This window comes from Macaca nemestrina, chromosome X, assembly GCF_043159975.1.
Source record: "Macaca nemestrina isolate mMacNem1 chromosome X, mMacNem.hap1, whole genome shotgun sequence".
Classification (NCBI taxonomy): domain Eukaryota; kingdom Metazoa; phylum Chordata; class Mammalia; order Primates; family Cercopithecidae; genus Macaca; species Macaca nemestrina.
In genome coordinates this window covers 158,165,346-158,177,477 of record NC_092145.1, presented here as the reverse complement: position 1 = coordinate 158,177,477, position 12,132 = coordinate 158,165,346, and the positions used below count along the sequence as shown (strand labels likewise).

The 12,132-nt window shown below is 46.4% G+C and overlaps 1 protein-coding gene across 1 annotated transcript in view; it reads left to right on the top strand.

Annotated features, from left to right (window-relative positions):
* LOC139355308 (CD99 antigen-like) overlaps positions 1 to 12,132 on the top strand; it is a 51,942-nt gene that overhangs the window by 34,014 nt on the left and 5,796 nt on the right. The window contains exon 9 of the mRNA XM_071088541.1: positions 2,529 to 2,642. Coding sequence (XP_070944642.1) covers positions 2,529 to 2,642 — 114 coding nt within the window. The remainder of the gene's footprint in view (positions 1 to 2,528; positions 2,643 to 12,132) is intronic.

Here is a 12,132-nt window from a genome sequence, read left to right as displayed (position 1 = left end):
AAAGGAATGAAGAAGAAGGGAGGAAAGGAAGGAAGGAGAGAGGGAAACAGAAGAAAAGAAGGAAAAGAAGGAAAGAGGGAAGGAGAGAGGAGAGAGAAGAGAGGGAGGGGCGAGGACAATAGCTTCGTATTTTAGTATCTCACATCTCTAAAATTCTCAGGGACTTTGCTTCTAGCAAAATGCCTGGTTTTAAGCAGCTTCTTTGGCAGAAGAGGTACTAACTTGGCCAAAGATTTTAATACCTGTTTGCCATTTTAATCGCTGATAAAATGTGAATTCTTAAAATACGCAACGAATGTTTGTGGAAAAAGAAAAGTGGGTAGTCTACCCTTGTTTTAGGTAGTTATGATTTTTATGGATACAGTTCTTGAATTCTAGGCTTTCTTTGAAGAGGTAGTAATCTGTCTGTAGCCCTCACCTGGGACTACAAGGTCATTTAAAAAAAAATAGCTAAGAAAACCCATGTCTGGCATGTTTATGGCAGGCTGTCGCTCTTGGCCTTCTGGAGAGTTCATGTTTACTATGCCACTTCATCAGGGAGGGGTAGTTAAGCTCGAAAAATCTTTCCATGACATGACTGTGTCTTGCACATATTAAAGACTGGCCGAGTGAACACACCACCCACAGACCATGTTTGGAGCCAGTGTTTTTGCTGAAAGTCAGACAATTCTCCTTCCCCGTCATGGAGGGCAGAGAAGATTCTATCTGGAGAAGGGTCCTCTAAAGCTCACATCTGGCATTTGGAATTAAGAATCTCTTCATCGGCTGGGCGCCATGGCTCACACCTGTCATCCCAGCACTTTGGGAGGCTAAGGCGGGAGGATTGCTTGAGACCAACAGTTCGAAATCAGCCTGGCCAACATGGTGAAACCCCTTCTCTACAAAAAATACAAAAATTAGGCCAGGTGTGGTGGCTCACACCTGTAATCCCAGCACTTCGGGAGGCCAAGGTGGGTGGATCACTTGAGATCAGGAGTTTTGAGACCAGCCTGGTTAACATGATGAAACCCCATCTCTACAAAAAATACAAAAATTAGTAGGGCGTGTAGCATGCACCTATAGTCCCAGCTACTCGAGAGGCACAAGAATTGCTTGAACCCGGGAGGCAGAGGCTGCAGTGAACTGAAATCATGCCACTACACTCCAGCCTGGGTGACAAAGTAAGACTGCATTTCAAAAAAAAAAAAAAAAAATTAGCCAGTGGTGGTGGCACATATCTGTAATCCCAGCTACTTGGGAGGCTGAGGCAGGAGACTAGCTGGAACCCGGGACGCAGAGGTTGCAGTGAGCCGAGACTGCACCATTGCACTCCAGCCTGGGCAATACGGCAAGACTCTGTCTCCCAAAAACAAAAAAGAATTATTGCTGGAATGACATTTTTTAAAAAAATAGGCTGGGTGTGGTGGCTCATGCATGTAATCCCAGCATTTTGGGAGGCCTAGGCAGGCAGGTTACTTTAGGCTGGGAGTTCGAGATCAGACTGGGCAACATAGCAAGACCCCAATTCTATAAAACCACAATAATTAACCAGACATGGTGGTGCACACCTGTAGTCCCAGCTACTCAGAAGGCTGAAGTGGGAGGATCTCATGAGCCCAGGAAGATTGCGGTGAGCTATGATTGCATCATTGCACTGCAGCCTGTTTGACAGAGTAAGAACCCATCTCAAAATAATAAACAATAATAATAATTACATAGATATGGATTTAAAATATTTGCATTGAAACCCAAAGCTGTTTTCAGGGGGTGAAAAACGAACATTCTAACGATACAGAACGCTATGGCAAAGCACCAAGCATTGCAGGTCTTTGCTTCTTCATCTTCTGCCCCTACCTGGGCTCTTTCCTCCAGGTTTGATGTCCAGCTCTCTCTCTTTTTTGTTTTGTTTTGTTTTGAGATGGTGAATTGCTCTGTCACCCAGGCTGGAGTGCAGTGGCACGATCTCGGCTCACTGCAACCTCCGCCTCCCGGGTTCAAGCGATTCTCCAGACTCAGCCTCCCGAGTAGCTGGGGTTAAAGGCGCCCGCCCCTACTCCCAGCTAAGTTTTATATTTTTCATAGAGACAGGTTTTACCATGTTGACTAGGCTGGTCTCGAACTCCTGACCTCAGGCGATCCACCCGCCTTGGCCTCCTAAAGTGCTGGGATTACAGGTGTGAGCCATTGCGCCCAGACCCAGCTCTCTCTTTCCATAGGTCTTTGTCTGTCTTTGTCTCTGCCTTGGTTCTGCTGAGCTTCTTCCTGTACCTCGCTGGCCTCTCTTCATGTCTCTTTTCTCCCAGCTCCACTCCCTCCACGGTCTGACCAGGTCTGCCCAGCATGGCTGGCGATGGGAGACTGTGCCTTGCTTTGCCTTCCTGTGTACCATTCTCGGCGTGCTCCCTTTGCAAATCGGTCAGCTCGGGTGACTGAGATGTTCTGAGGATCTTGGTGCTCTCAGACTGACTGTCTCTGCCAGCCACTGCTCCCTGGGATCTTCTCTGCACTGTGCATGTCTCAGTCATGATGCTGTGTGCTTCCTCCTGCAGCGGACGCCCCAGGTGTGATCCCCGGGATTGTGGGGGCCGTCGTGGTCGCCGTGGCCGGAGCCATCTCTAGCTTCATTGCTTACCAGAAAAAGAAGCTGTGCTTCAAAGAAAACGGTAAGGCTCGCTCTGCCAGTGCCACTCCTTCATGCCTTGCTGATTGGAAAACTGTGCTTTCTTTAAAAGGCAGAGACCAAACTCGGGCTGGCACGAAACAGGTGCACGATGACTGGTGGTTCGTGAAACCACTAAAACTTTGGAATCAGACCTTCTGGCTTTGATTCCAGGGCTGTTCTGCCTTGTGTTTCATTGTGTGAAAGTTTACAAGTTCTCACTACTGCAGTGCTTGGGTTTTTTACGTCTACAAAGTGGGAAATGGTTGGTACATACGCCGAGGAATTGTTGCAGGGGCTAGAGACAGTCCTGCAGGAAAGCCTCCACAAGTTTCCCTGCAGAGAGCAAAGGTGGAAGACACTTAGCTCTGATGATTCCTGCCTTGTTATTTACAATCAATGTCATCATTAGGAGGAGAGCCGTGATGAGGGGGCTGTCACGGTCCTTTCTTCACCCAGGAGAGTTAAGTTAAAACCCAGCACAAGGCCGGACACAGTGGCTCACAGCTGTAATCCCAGCACTTTGGGAAGCCAAGACGGGTGGATCATGAAGTCAGGAGATCGAGACCATCCTGGCTAACATGGTGAAACCCCATCTCTATTAAAAATACAAAAAATTAGCCGGGCGTGGTGGCGGGCGCCTGTAGTCCCAGCTACTCAGGAGGCTGAGACAGGAGAATGGCATGAACCCAGGAGGCAGAGCTTGCAGTGAGCCGAGATTGCACCACTGCGCTCCAGCCTGGGCGACAGAGCGAGACTCCGTCTCAAAAAACAAAACAAAACAAAAACCAGCACTGCGGATTCCCTTTCTGTTAGTACTGAAAACCCACACGCACCCAGGACCTGGGAAGTTTCTTGGGTCGGGACTAAAATTTACAGGGGAATTAGGAGGAGCACGTACTCACCATTGCAGTCCTCCTAGGCCAGTCAGCAGGCTCTTTGGGATCTTGTATTCAAAAGTCCCTAAATCATTTAGGATCCGCCGTGAAGTTGGGAAGTAAACCCTGCTATTTGGAACACAGCTAACGTGCATGCATCACTGGGCAGTTATGTTTAGCTCTGGCCTCCCTCTTGCATGACCAAGCAGTGTGGTTTGCAGGGATCTCATCGACCGGGAACAGCTACTCTTATTTTTCATTTTTTTTCTTGAGGCAGAGTTTTGCTTTGTTGCCCAGGCCGGAGTGCAGTGGCGCAATCTCGGCTCACTGCGTCCTCCAGCCCCCCGGGTTCAAGCAATTCTCCTGCCTCAGCCTCCTGAGTAGCTGGGATTATAGGCGCCCGCCACCACGCCCGGCTAATTTTTGTATTTTTAGTAGAGAGCGGGTCTCACCATGTTGGCCGGGCTGGTCTCCAACTCCGGACCTCAAGTGATCCACCTGCCTCAGCCTTCCAAAGTGCTGGGATTACAGCTGTGAGGCACCACACCCGGCCAACAACCACTGTTTTATGGAGGAGCCCCTGGGGTCCTTCACGCCTCTGGGTGTCTGAACATCTCACCCTACTTAGATCTTAAGTCCTGACTCATTCTTGGTCACTGATGTCATCCACCCAAAGCACTGCTGCCTGAAGATTTTAGGGAGATTCCTAGAACATTTGAATAGATGCTGGTATGGACAAAGTTAGACCGTAGGGGTGGAGTTTCCCCGTAATCTCCCATCATTCCAGCATTTGACATCCACAGACGTTATTTAGAGTGTAAAATGGAGAGTCCTAAACAGCTTTCAGGTCTCAAGACTTTAAATGAGCTGCGGGTGTTTATATTGCCATTCTTGCTGTGGGGTTTTGGGCAGTGTGTGGAAGACAGTTGCCTCCTACCTGCTGGGTGGACTAGTGGGAATGGTGTTTGGTTGGTTGGTTGTTTATTGAGATGAAGTCTCAGTCTGTCACCCAGGCTGGAATGCAATGGCTCCATCTCAGCTCACTGCAACCTCCACCTCCTGGGTTCTCCCACCTCAGCCTCCCAAGTAGCTGGGATTACAGGTGCACACCACCACGCACGGCTAATTTTTGTTTTTTTAGTAGAGGTGGAGTTTCATTATGTTGGTCAGGCTGGTCTCGAACTCCTGACCTTGGGTGATCCGCCCGCCATGACCTCCCACAGTGCTGGGATTGCAGGCATAAGCCACCGTGCCCAGCTGGCATTTGGCTGATTGAATGGCAGTGTTGAGCGAGGCCCAAATGGACAGATTACCACCTTCAAGGAGATGCCTATAAGAGACCTACAGTTAGAACCACGTTGGAAAAAAGCAAACAGCAAAACATTCTTCTCCCCTCTTGCTGCTTCTAGAAGTAGCAGAGAGGTTAAAACAGTAGGGACACAATGAAAGGGAATTTGTGTTTGCTTTTCAATGACATTTCTTTTTCTTTTCTGAAACTGTTCAACTCACAGCGTAATATTCAACCAGGAGGTATGGAAGGCTTGTTTGCCAGGACAGGATGTGTAATATTCTAGATGTTTTATTTCAAACTCTCGTTTTTTTTTTTTTTTTTTTTTTTTTGAGACGGAGTGTCGCTCTGTCACTCCGAGTGGAGTGCAGTGGCGCAATCTCGGCTCACTGCAACCTCTGCCTCCTGGGTTTAAGCAATTCTCCTGCCTCAGCCTCCCAAGTAGCTGGAATTACAGGTGTGCATCACCACACCCGGCTAATTTTTATGTTTTTAGTAGAGACAGGGTTTCACCATGTTGAACACACTGGTCTCGAACTCCTGACCTCAGGTGATCCCCCCACCTTGGCCTCCCAAAGTGCTGGGATTATAGGCGTGAGTCAAAGCACCCGGCCTCTAGCTCTTTTTTAGAATCCCAGATAATTGTTGAACACTTTTGCATTAAACTACAAAATCTCTGATTGATGATTCTCTGAAAATCTTTGGGTCAACCCAAATTGGATTCATGAGTTGCAAAGGATGTTTATTACCTTGTGCATGCGGTCTTAGGAACTTTTGGGATCTTGTAATGCTATTTCATATTCACATCCTGTATTAGTCTGTTTTCACACTGCTATGAAGAACTGCCTAAGACTGGGTAATTCATGAAGGAAAGAGGTTTCATTGATTCACAGTTCAGCATGGGCGGGGAGGCCTCAGGAAATTTACAATCATGGCAGAAGGGAACGCAATGCACCATCCCATTATCATGAGAACAGCATGGGGGAACCTCCGCCATGATTCACTGACCCCCACCTGGTCTCTCTCTTGACACCTGGGGATTATGGGAATTACAATTCAAGATGAGATTTGGGTGGAGACACAGAGCCTCACCATACCACATCCCAAGACACACGAACTTGGGAAGGCACCCAGGAGGCTTAATAGGCTTGATTTTGTAAAAAATTTGGAAATAGAGTTGGGAAAAGGAAAAACAATATTTTCTCTGCCTTATCCGCGCCCCCACCCCTGAGTCTTGGTCTTGGGTGGGAGCATTATCTTCATTTATTGCAGGAGGTGGGGCAGGCATGAACAATGAAAGCTCTCACTGAGTAGAAACAATTTTCCTAGATTTTTCAAGAACAAAAGCAAATGTGTCCCGGCCTGGTGGCCCACACCTGTAATCCCAGCACTTTGGGAGTCCGAGGAAAGAGGATTGCGTGAGCCCAGGAGTTCAAGATCAGCTTGGGCAACATAGCAAAACCTCATCTCTGCAAAAAATGTAAAAAATTAGCTGGGCGTGCTTGCATATGCCTGTGGTCCCAACTACTCTGGAGGCTGAGGCATGAGGATTGCTTGAGCCCAGGAATTGGAGGCTGCAGTAAGCCATGATTGCACCACTGCACTCTAGCCTGGACGACAGACAGAGACCCTGTCTCTAGATATAAAAATAAAAATAACTTTTTTTTTTTTTTTTTGAGACGGAGTCTCTCTGTGTCACCCAGCCTGGAGTGCAATGGCGCGATCTCGGCTCACTGCAGCCTCTGCCTCCCGGGTTCAAGCGACTCTCCTGCCTCAGCCTCCCGAGCACCTGGGACTACAGGCGTGCGCCACCACGCCCAGCTAATTTTTCATATTTTTAGTAGAGACAGGGTTTCACCGTGTTAGCCAGGATGGTCTTGATCTCCTGACCTCATGATCTGCCCGCCTTGGCCTCCCAAAGTGCTGGGATTATAGGCGTGAGCCACTGCGCCCGGCCCCCAAAATAATTTTTTTTAAAAAAGCATCCTTTCTGAAGAATTGGCTCAGGGGAGTCCAAGATTCACTTTATACTACTGAGATGCTAGGGTAATTTTCTTCTAATATTTTCCGTAAGTCTTTTATTCTGATGCCAAATTAACAGAAGGTCCAACTTTCAATTCCTGGTTTGCTTTCTAGTTGTCCAGGGATTGATTTTCTTGGCCTTTTGTAAATGCACAAATCAAAGGACCAAAAAGAAAGTAAATAAAGCCTAATAAGAGAAGCAAGAGATGGTGAAACCCCATCTTTACTAAAAATACAAAAATTAGCTGTGCCTGGTTGTGGGTGCCTGTAATCCCAGCTACTTGGGAGGCTGAGGCAGTGAATTGCTTGAACCTGGGAGGCGAAGGTTGCCGTGACCCAAGATTGTACCACTGTACTCCAGCCTGGACAACAGAGCGAGACTCTGTCTCAAAAAAAAAGAAAAAGAAAAAAAGAAAACGAAAACAAGGCACTATTCTATAAATGCCAAGACACTGCCTCAAAAGAGGACTTTTCCAACTGCATCCACTCACATCTTGGTTTTTATACCTGAATTATAAAATGAGTTTAATGTTTATCTCAGTGACACAGTTTTATTAGTAGACATGGAATTGTGATGTTGGATCGAGGTATCCGGAAGACAAAAGATGTCAGAGCCCTCAGCCTCTGTGGCAGGATTTTGCTTTATGGGTTTGGTTTCTGGGATGGTGATTTTGAGATCTTGCAATCCCATGGGTTTGTGGGGAGCTTGGAGATTTCATAAGAAGGATGTGAGTATAGCATGCCCCGGTCCTTCAAGAAACCATGGGCCAGGCGCAGTGGCTCATGCCTGTAATCCCAGCACTTTGGGAGGCTGAGGCAGGCAGATCACCTGAGGTCAGGAGTTCGAGGCCATCCTGACCAACATGGTGAAACCCTGGCTTTACTAAAAATACAAAAATTAGCCAGGCATGGTGGTGCACACATGTAATCCCAGGTACTTGGGAGACTGAGGCAGGAGAATCGCTTGAACCCGGGAGGCAGAGGTTGCAGTGGGCCAAGATCAAGCCACTGCACTCCAGCCTGGGGACAAGAGCGAGACTTTATCTCCGAAAAAGAAAAGAAAAGAAACCATGCCCAGTTTTGGGGATACCGTTACAGACTCATTTTCCAGGACTGTGTCATTGCATTGAAATTTTCGGTGTTTGTTAAATTTGCATTAAAATTAGTCCCAGGCAAGTGGGTAGACATAGGTGAGTCTTCCGCATCTTTTCAACAAGGAGATGCCGTCATCAAATCCTGTAGCTTGATACAGATTTATCAAGAAGCTTTGCAGTGTTATGTTTTGGGGCTCACGGATTAGAAACTCCTTGTGGGATCAGACAGCTCTGTCGTATGTTGGTGCAAAACTAACTGCAGTTTATGCCATTAAAAGTAATAGCAACATAGCAAGACCTCGCGTCTACAAAAAATGTACAAAAAAAAAATTAGCTGAGTGTGGTGGCTCTCAGCCAATCTTTTACCTTTTTTTTTTTTTTTTTGTAGAGACACAGTCTTGCTATGTTGCCATTACTTTTAATGGCAAAAACCACAATTACTTTTGCACCAGCCTCCCTTCTTCCCTTCCTACAGATTTGAGTTTGTGGTGCTTGGGCTTCTCCTGGTTTTTGTCCACATGATATGAAGGGGCCTGTTTAAGCTGCTTCTCTCATGCACTCGGGTCTGTGACTTTGCATCTGGGTGTGTTGGCTTCATGGAGGACCTGGCTGAGACCACTAACCGCACGGAGCCTGACCGCTTCTCACAGAGCCCAGCTTCCGTGGTTGGCACGGGGTGTTAAGGACGCTGTCCTTTGGGTGTGGTGGCTGGTCCTAACGCTGTGTTTACTAGGGTCCTGGGCTCACAGTGGGTTTCTTGAGGCTTTGGCAAGATGGGCTATTGGCTCTCCCTGCCTCCTCCTTTCTCTTCTTCTCTGCCTTTCTTCCTTCCCTCCTCCTTTCTTTCCCCCTCCCTCCTTCTTTCCTCTCTTCCTTCCTTGCTTTTCTCTTTCTTCCTTTGCCCTCAATTCTCTTTCTTTTCATTCTTTCTTGAACTCTCCCTCTTTCTTCCTCCCTCCCTCCCTTCCATCCCTCCTTCCCTTCCATCCCTCCTTCTTTTCCTCCTTTTTTCCTTTTTCTCTCTTCCTTTTCTCTATCTCTTCCTTTCTTCCTTCGCTTTTCTTCTTATGTACCTCTTTCTTTTTTTCTCTCTCCCTTCTTTCTTTCCTTCCATCCCTCCCTCCTTCTTTCCTTTTTCTCCCTCCATCCTTCCTTTTTTCTCCCTCCATCCCTTCCTCCTTTCCTTCCTTCCTTTCTTTTTTCTTCTCTCTATTCTTCCTCTCTTCATCCATCTCTCCTTTTCTTACATGCCTCTTTCCTCCTCTCTCCTTCCTTTCCTTCCTTCCCCCCTCCTTTTCTTCCTTCCTTCCCTTCCTCCCTCCCTCATTTCCCTCCTCCCTGCTTCACTTCTTCCTCCCTCCTTTCCTCCCTCTCTCCATACCTCCCCCTTTCCTTTTTTCCAACCTCCTTCCCTCCTTGTTCCTTCCCTCTCTTTCTGCCTTCCTCCCTTCCTTTCCCCCATCCCTCCTTCCTTCCTCCCTCCTGCCCTCCCTGTTCCCTGCCTCCCTCCCTGCCTTCCTCTGTCTCTCCCTTCCTCCACTCCTTAATTTTGGTTTCCGCTTCCCACTCTCACACTTTCAGCTTCTTACCCCGTTACCTCCTTGCTCAGAGCAGCTCTTTCTAACACCTCCCTGCCGCTGGGGGCCCAGCGCACAGCAAAAGCAGACCTAGCACCAGTTTACCTTTTTTATTATTATTTTTTTGTCTCTTTCAACCTTCCATTTCAGATGAGCTGAAGACCTAGGGGTGAGCAGAGAACCCAGCCCAGGCCTGCGGAGCATCCTGACCGTAATCGTTTTATCTGCTAAGAGGCAGTCTTAAAGCAAACCCTTCCATCTGCCACTCCCCTCGCCCCGCTGGCAAATTCCCACCACAATGGGATTCTCACTCACGTGACAGATTCTCTGCCTTCAATTCCATATGCTTTTGCCTTTCTTGATGCACAGAAGCTCATTATAGCAAACCATATTTCTGCACAAGAGCTTCAGAAAATGAAGTACAGATATGTTCTTTTAAACGTAAATGTAACAGGGCAGTGACTTCCATGTTTTAATGAGTTTTGTCCCCAAGTCTATCCCTGCCAAGGGAACAAACTGGGACCCGGGGTGGCCACCCGCTTCCCTGCAGTATCCTAGGTTAAGCTCACTCACGTCCTAAGGATTTGACTTTCCAGGTCATGCATGGATTTTTAAATCTTCAACCTTTTCAGCCCTTGACTTGCATTTCTCACTGCACTTCCTATGAGGCGGTTCTTAACTCTTTCTGTGATCAGTGTTCCAAACAGGTGCACATCTTGGTTCCTAGAAACACAAAATTCATATGTTGAGGAATCACCCAAACATCTCCTGATCTTCACATTCTAAGGCCTGTTGGGAATTGGTGGGTGGTCAGGTCCCTATTCACATGTCTGAGCGCAGAGCCTCCCCGGGCGTCTTCTTCAGATTCTCCCATATGCCTGAAACACACAGATTGTACCTGGATTTTCCTTCCGTTTCCGAAGTCCACCAACTTGTTCTTCAGCGCAATTGATTCTAACTTTTTCTTTCTTTTACTTATTTCTTTTTTTCTTTCTTTCCATTTTTTCTTACTTCTTTTCCTTCTATTTATTTTACTTTTCTTCTTTGTTATATGTTATTTCTTTTTCTTTTTTTACTTTTTTCTTTTTTCATTTTTCTTTTATTTATTGTTTGAGATGAAGTCTCACTCTGTTGCCCAGGCTGCAGTGCAGTGGTACAGTCTCGGCTCACTGCAACCTCCACCTCCTGGGTTCAAGCGATTCTCCTGCCTCAGCCTCCTGAGTAGCTGGGACTATAGGCACACACCACCACACCCAGCTAATTTTTGTATTTTTAGTAGAGACAGGGTTTCTCCATGTTGGCCAAGCTGGTCTCAAACTTCTGACCTCAGGTGATCTGCCTGCCTCAGCCTTCCAAAGTGCTGGGATTACAGGCGTGAGCCACTGTGCCTGGCCCTTTTTCTTTTTTCTTATTCCTTTTACTTTTCTTGTTTCTTGTTTCTTATTTCTTTTTCTTTTTCTCTTATTTCTTTTTCTTATTTGTTTCCCTTTTTGCTTTTTCTTTTTTAATCTTACTTATTTTACTTATTTTTCTTTTACTTTTATTCTCCATTTTTCTTCATTCTTTTCCTCTTATTTCTTTGACTTTTCTGATTTTTTTTTTCATATTTTCCTCTTTTTTCATATTCCTTTTGCTTTTTTCTTATTTTACTTTTCTTATTTGCCCTCTTGTGGAAATGAGGCACAGCCTCCCTTATGGTTTAGCGGTAGTTCTAGCTGAGCACAGATGGTTTGATCCTCCTGTGTTGGGGCACTGTATGGTGTGAGGGCACAAAACCCTGACCCACATGGGTCTGGTCACCTCACAGAGGTCACCTTTACAGCCCCCCACTCTTTGAAGGATGTGTCCCAAGGTGTCTCAAGTCTGATGCAATGAAAGCTGCCCCCCAGTGACCACAAGACTGAGTCCAGAATGTCCTGTGTGTTTCCCAAAATGTCTGTCCTAACACCATTTAAAGATTAGCCACTGCTAGACAGTGATCTGCAGGTATATGGTCTCAGGATTGGCCCCAAGTGCATGGTGTGTGTGTGTATAAATATATATTCACAAAGCATAGGGACCCATTAAAGGCATATTACTTTGCTTAATGGTTCTAATAGCTAAAAATGATTTCTAACCTGAAAGAAAAGCACCACGAATTGTTTGAAGTTGACTTGTCAGATGTGGCGTGCTTGGTCTAAGTTTTGACAGGAAGGGTACGTGGGTGGGGGTGTACGGAGCATCTCATGAGACCAGTTCTCCTGAGAGGTCCGTGATATTGGAACTGTTGCCCCAGATGGACTTTGCCCTTGTGAGACTTTATTCTTTTCAATTGACTTTTTCCCTCTTTAAAACTTGCCAGCTTTTATGTAGTGTTTTATAAAATTACAGGAATAAAAAGAATATCTTTTATGCTTTTTAACCAATGAGGGGGGAAGGAGAAATTATTTGTCCTCTGAAATGAATGCACGTTTTCAGTTTCTAGCCAGGACAGTTGGCTGCAAAATGCACCCGTGTTGACAACTTGCCACCAGCAGAGAACAAATCACATTTGTGCTGAACATTTTCAGATCGTTTCGAATGTTCTCCTCTTTGGGGGTTTTTCCTCTCTTTCTTTTTCTTAAATCATAGAACTTTGGCCTCTTTATGTGGGAGT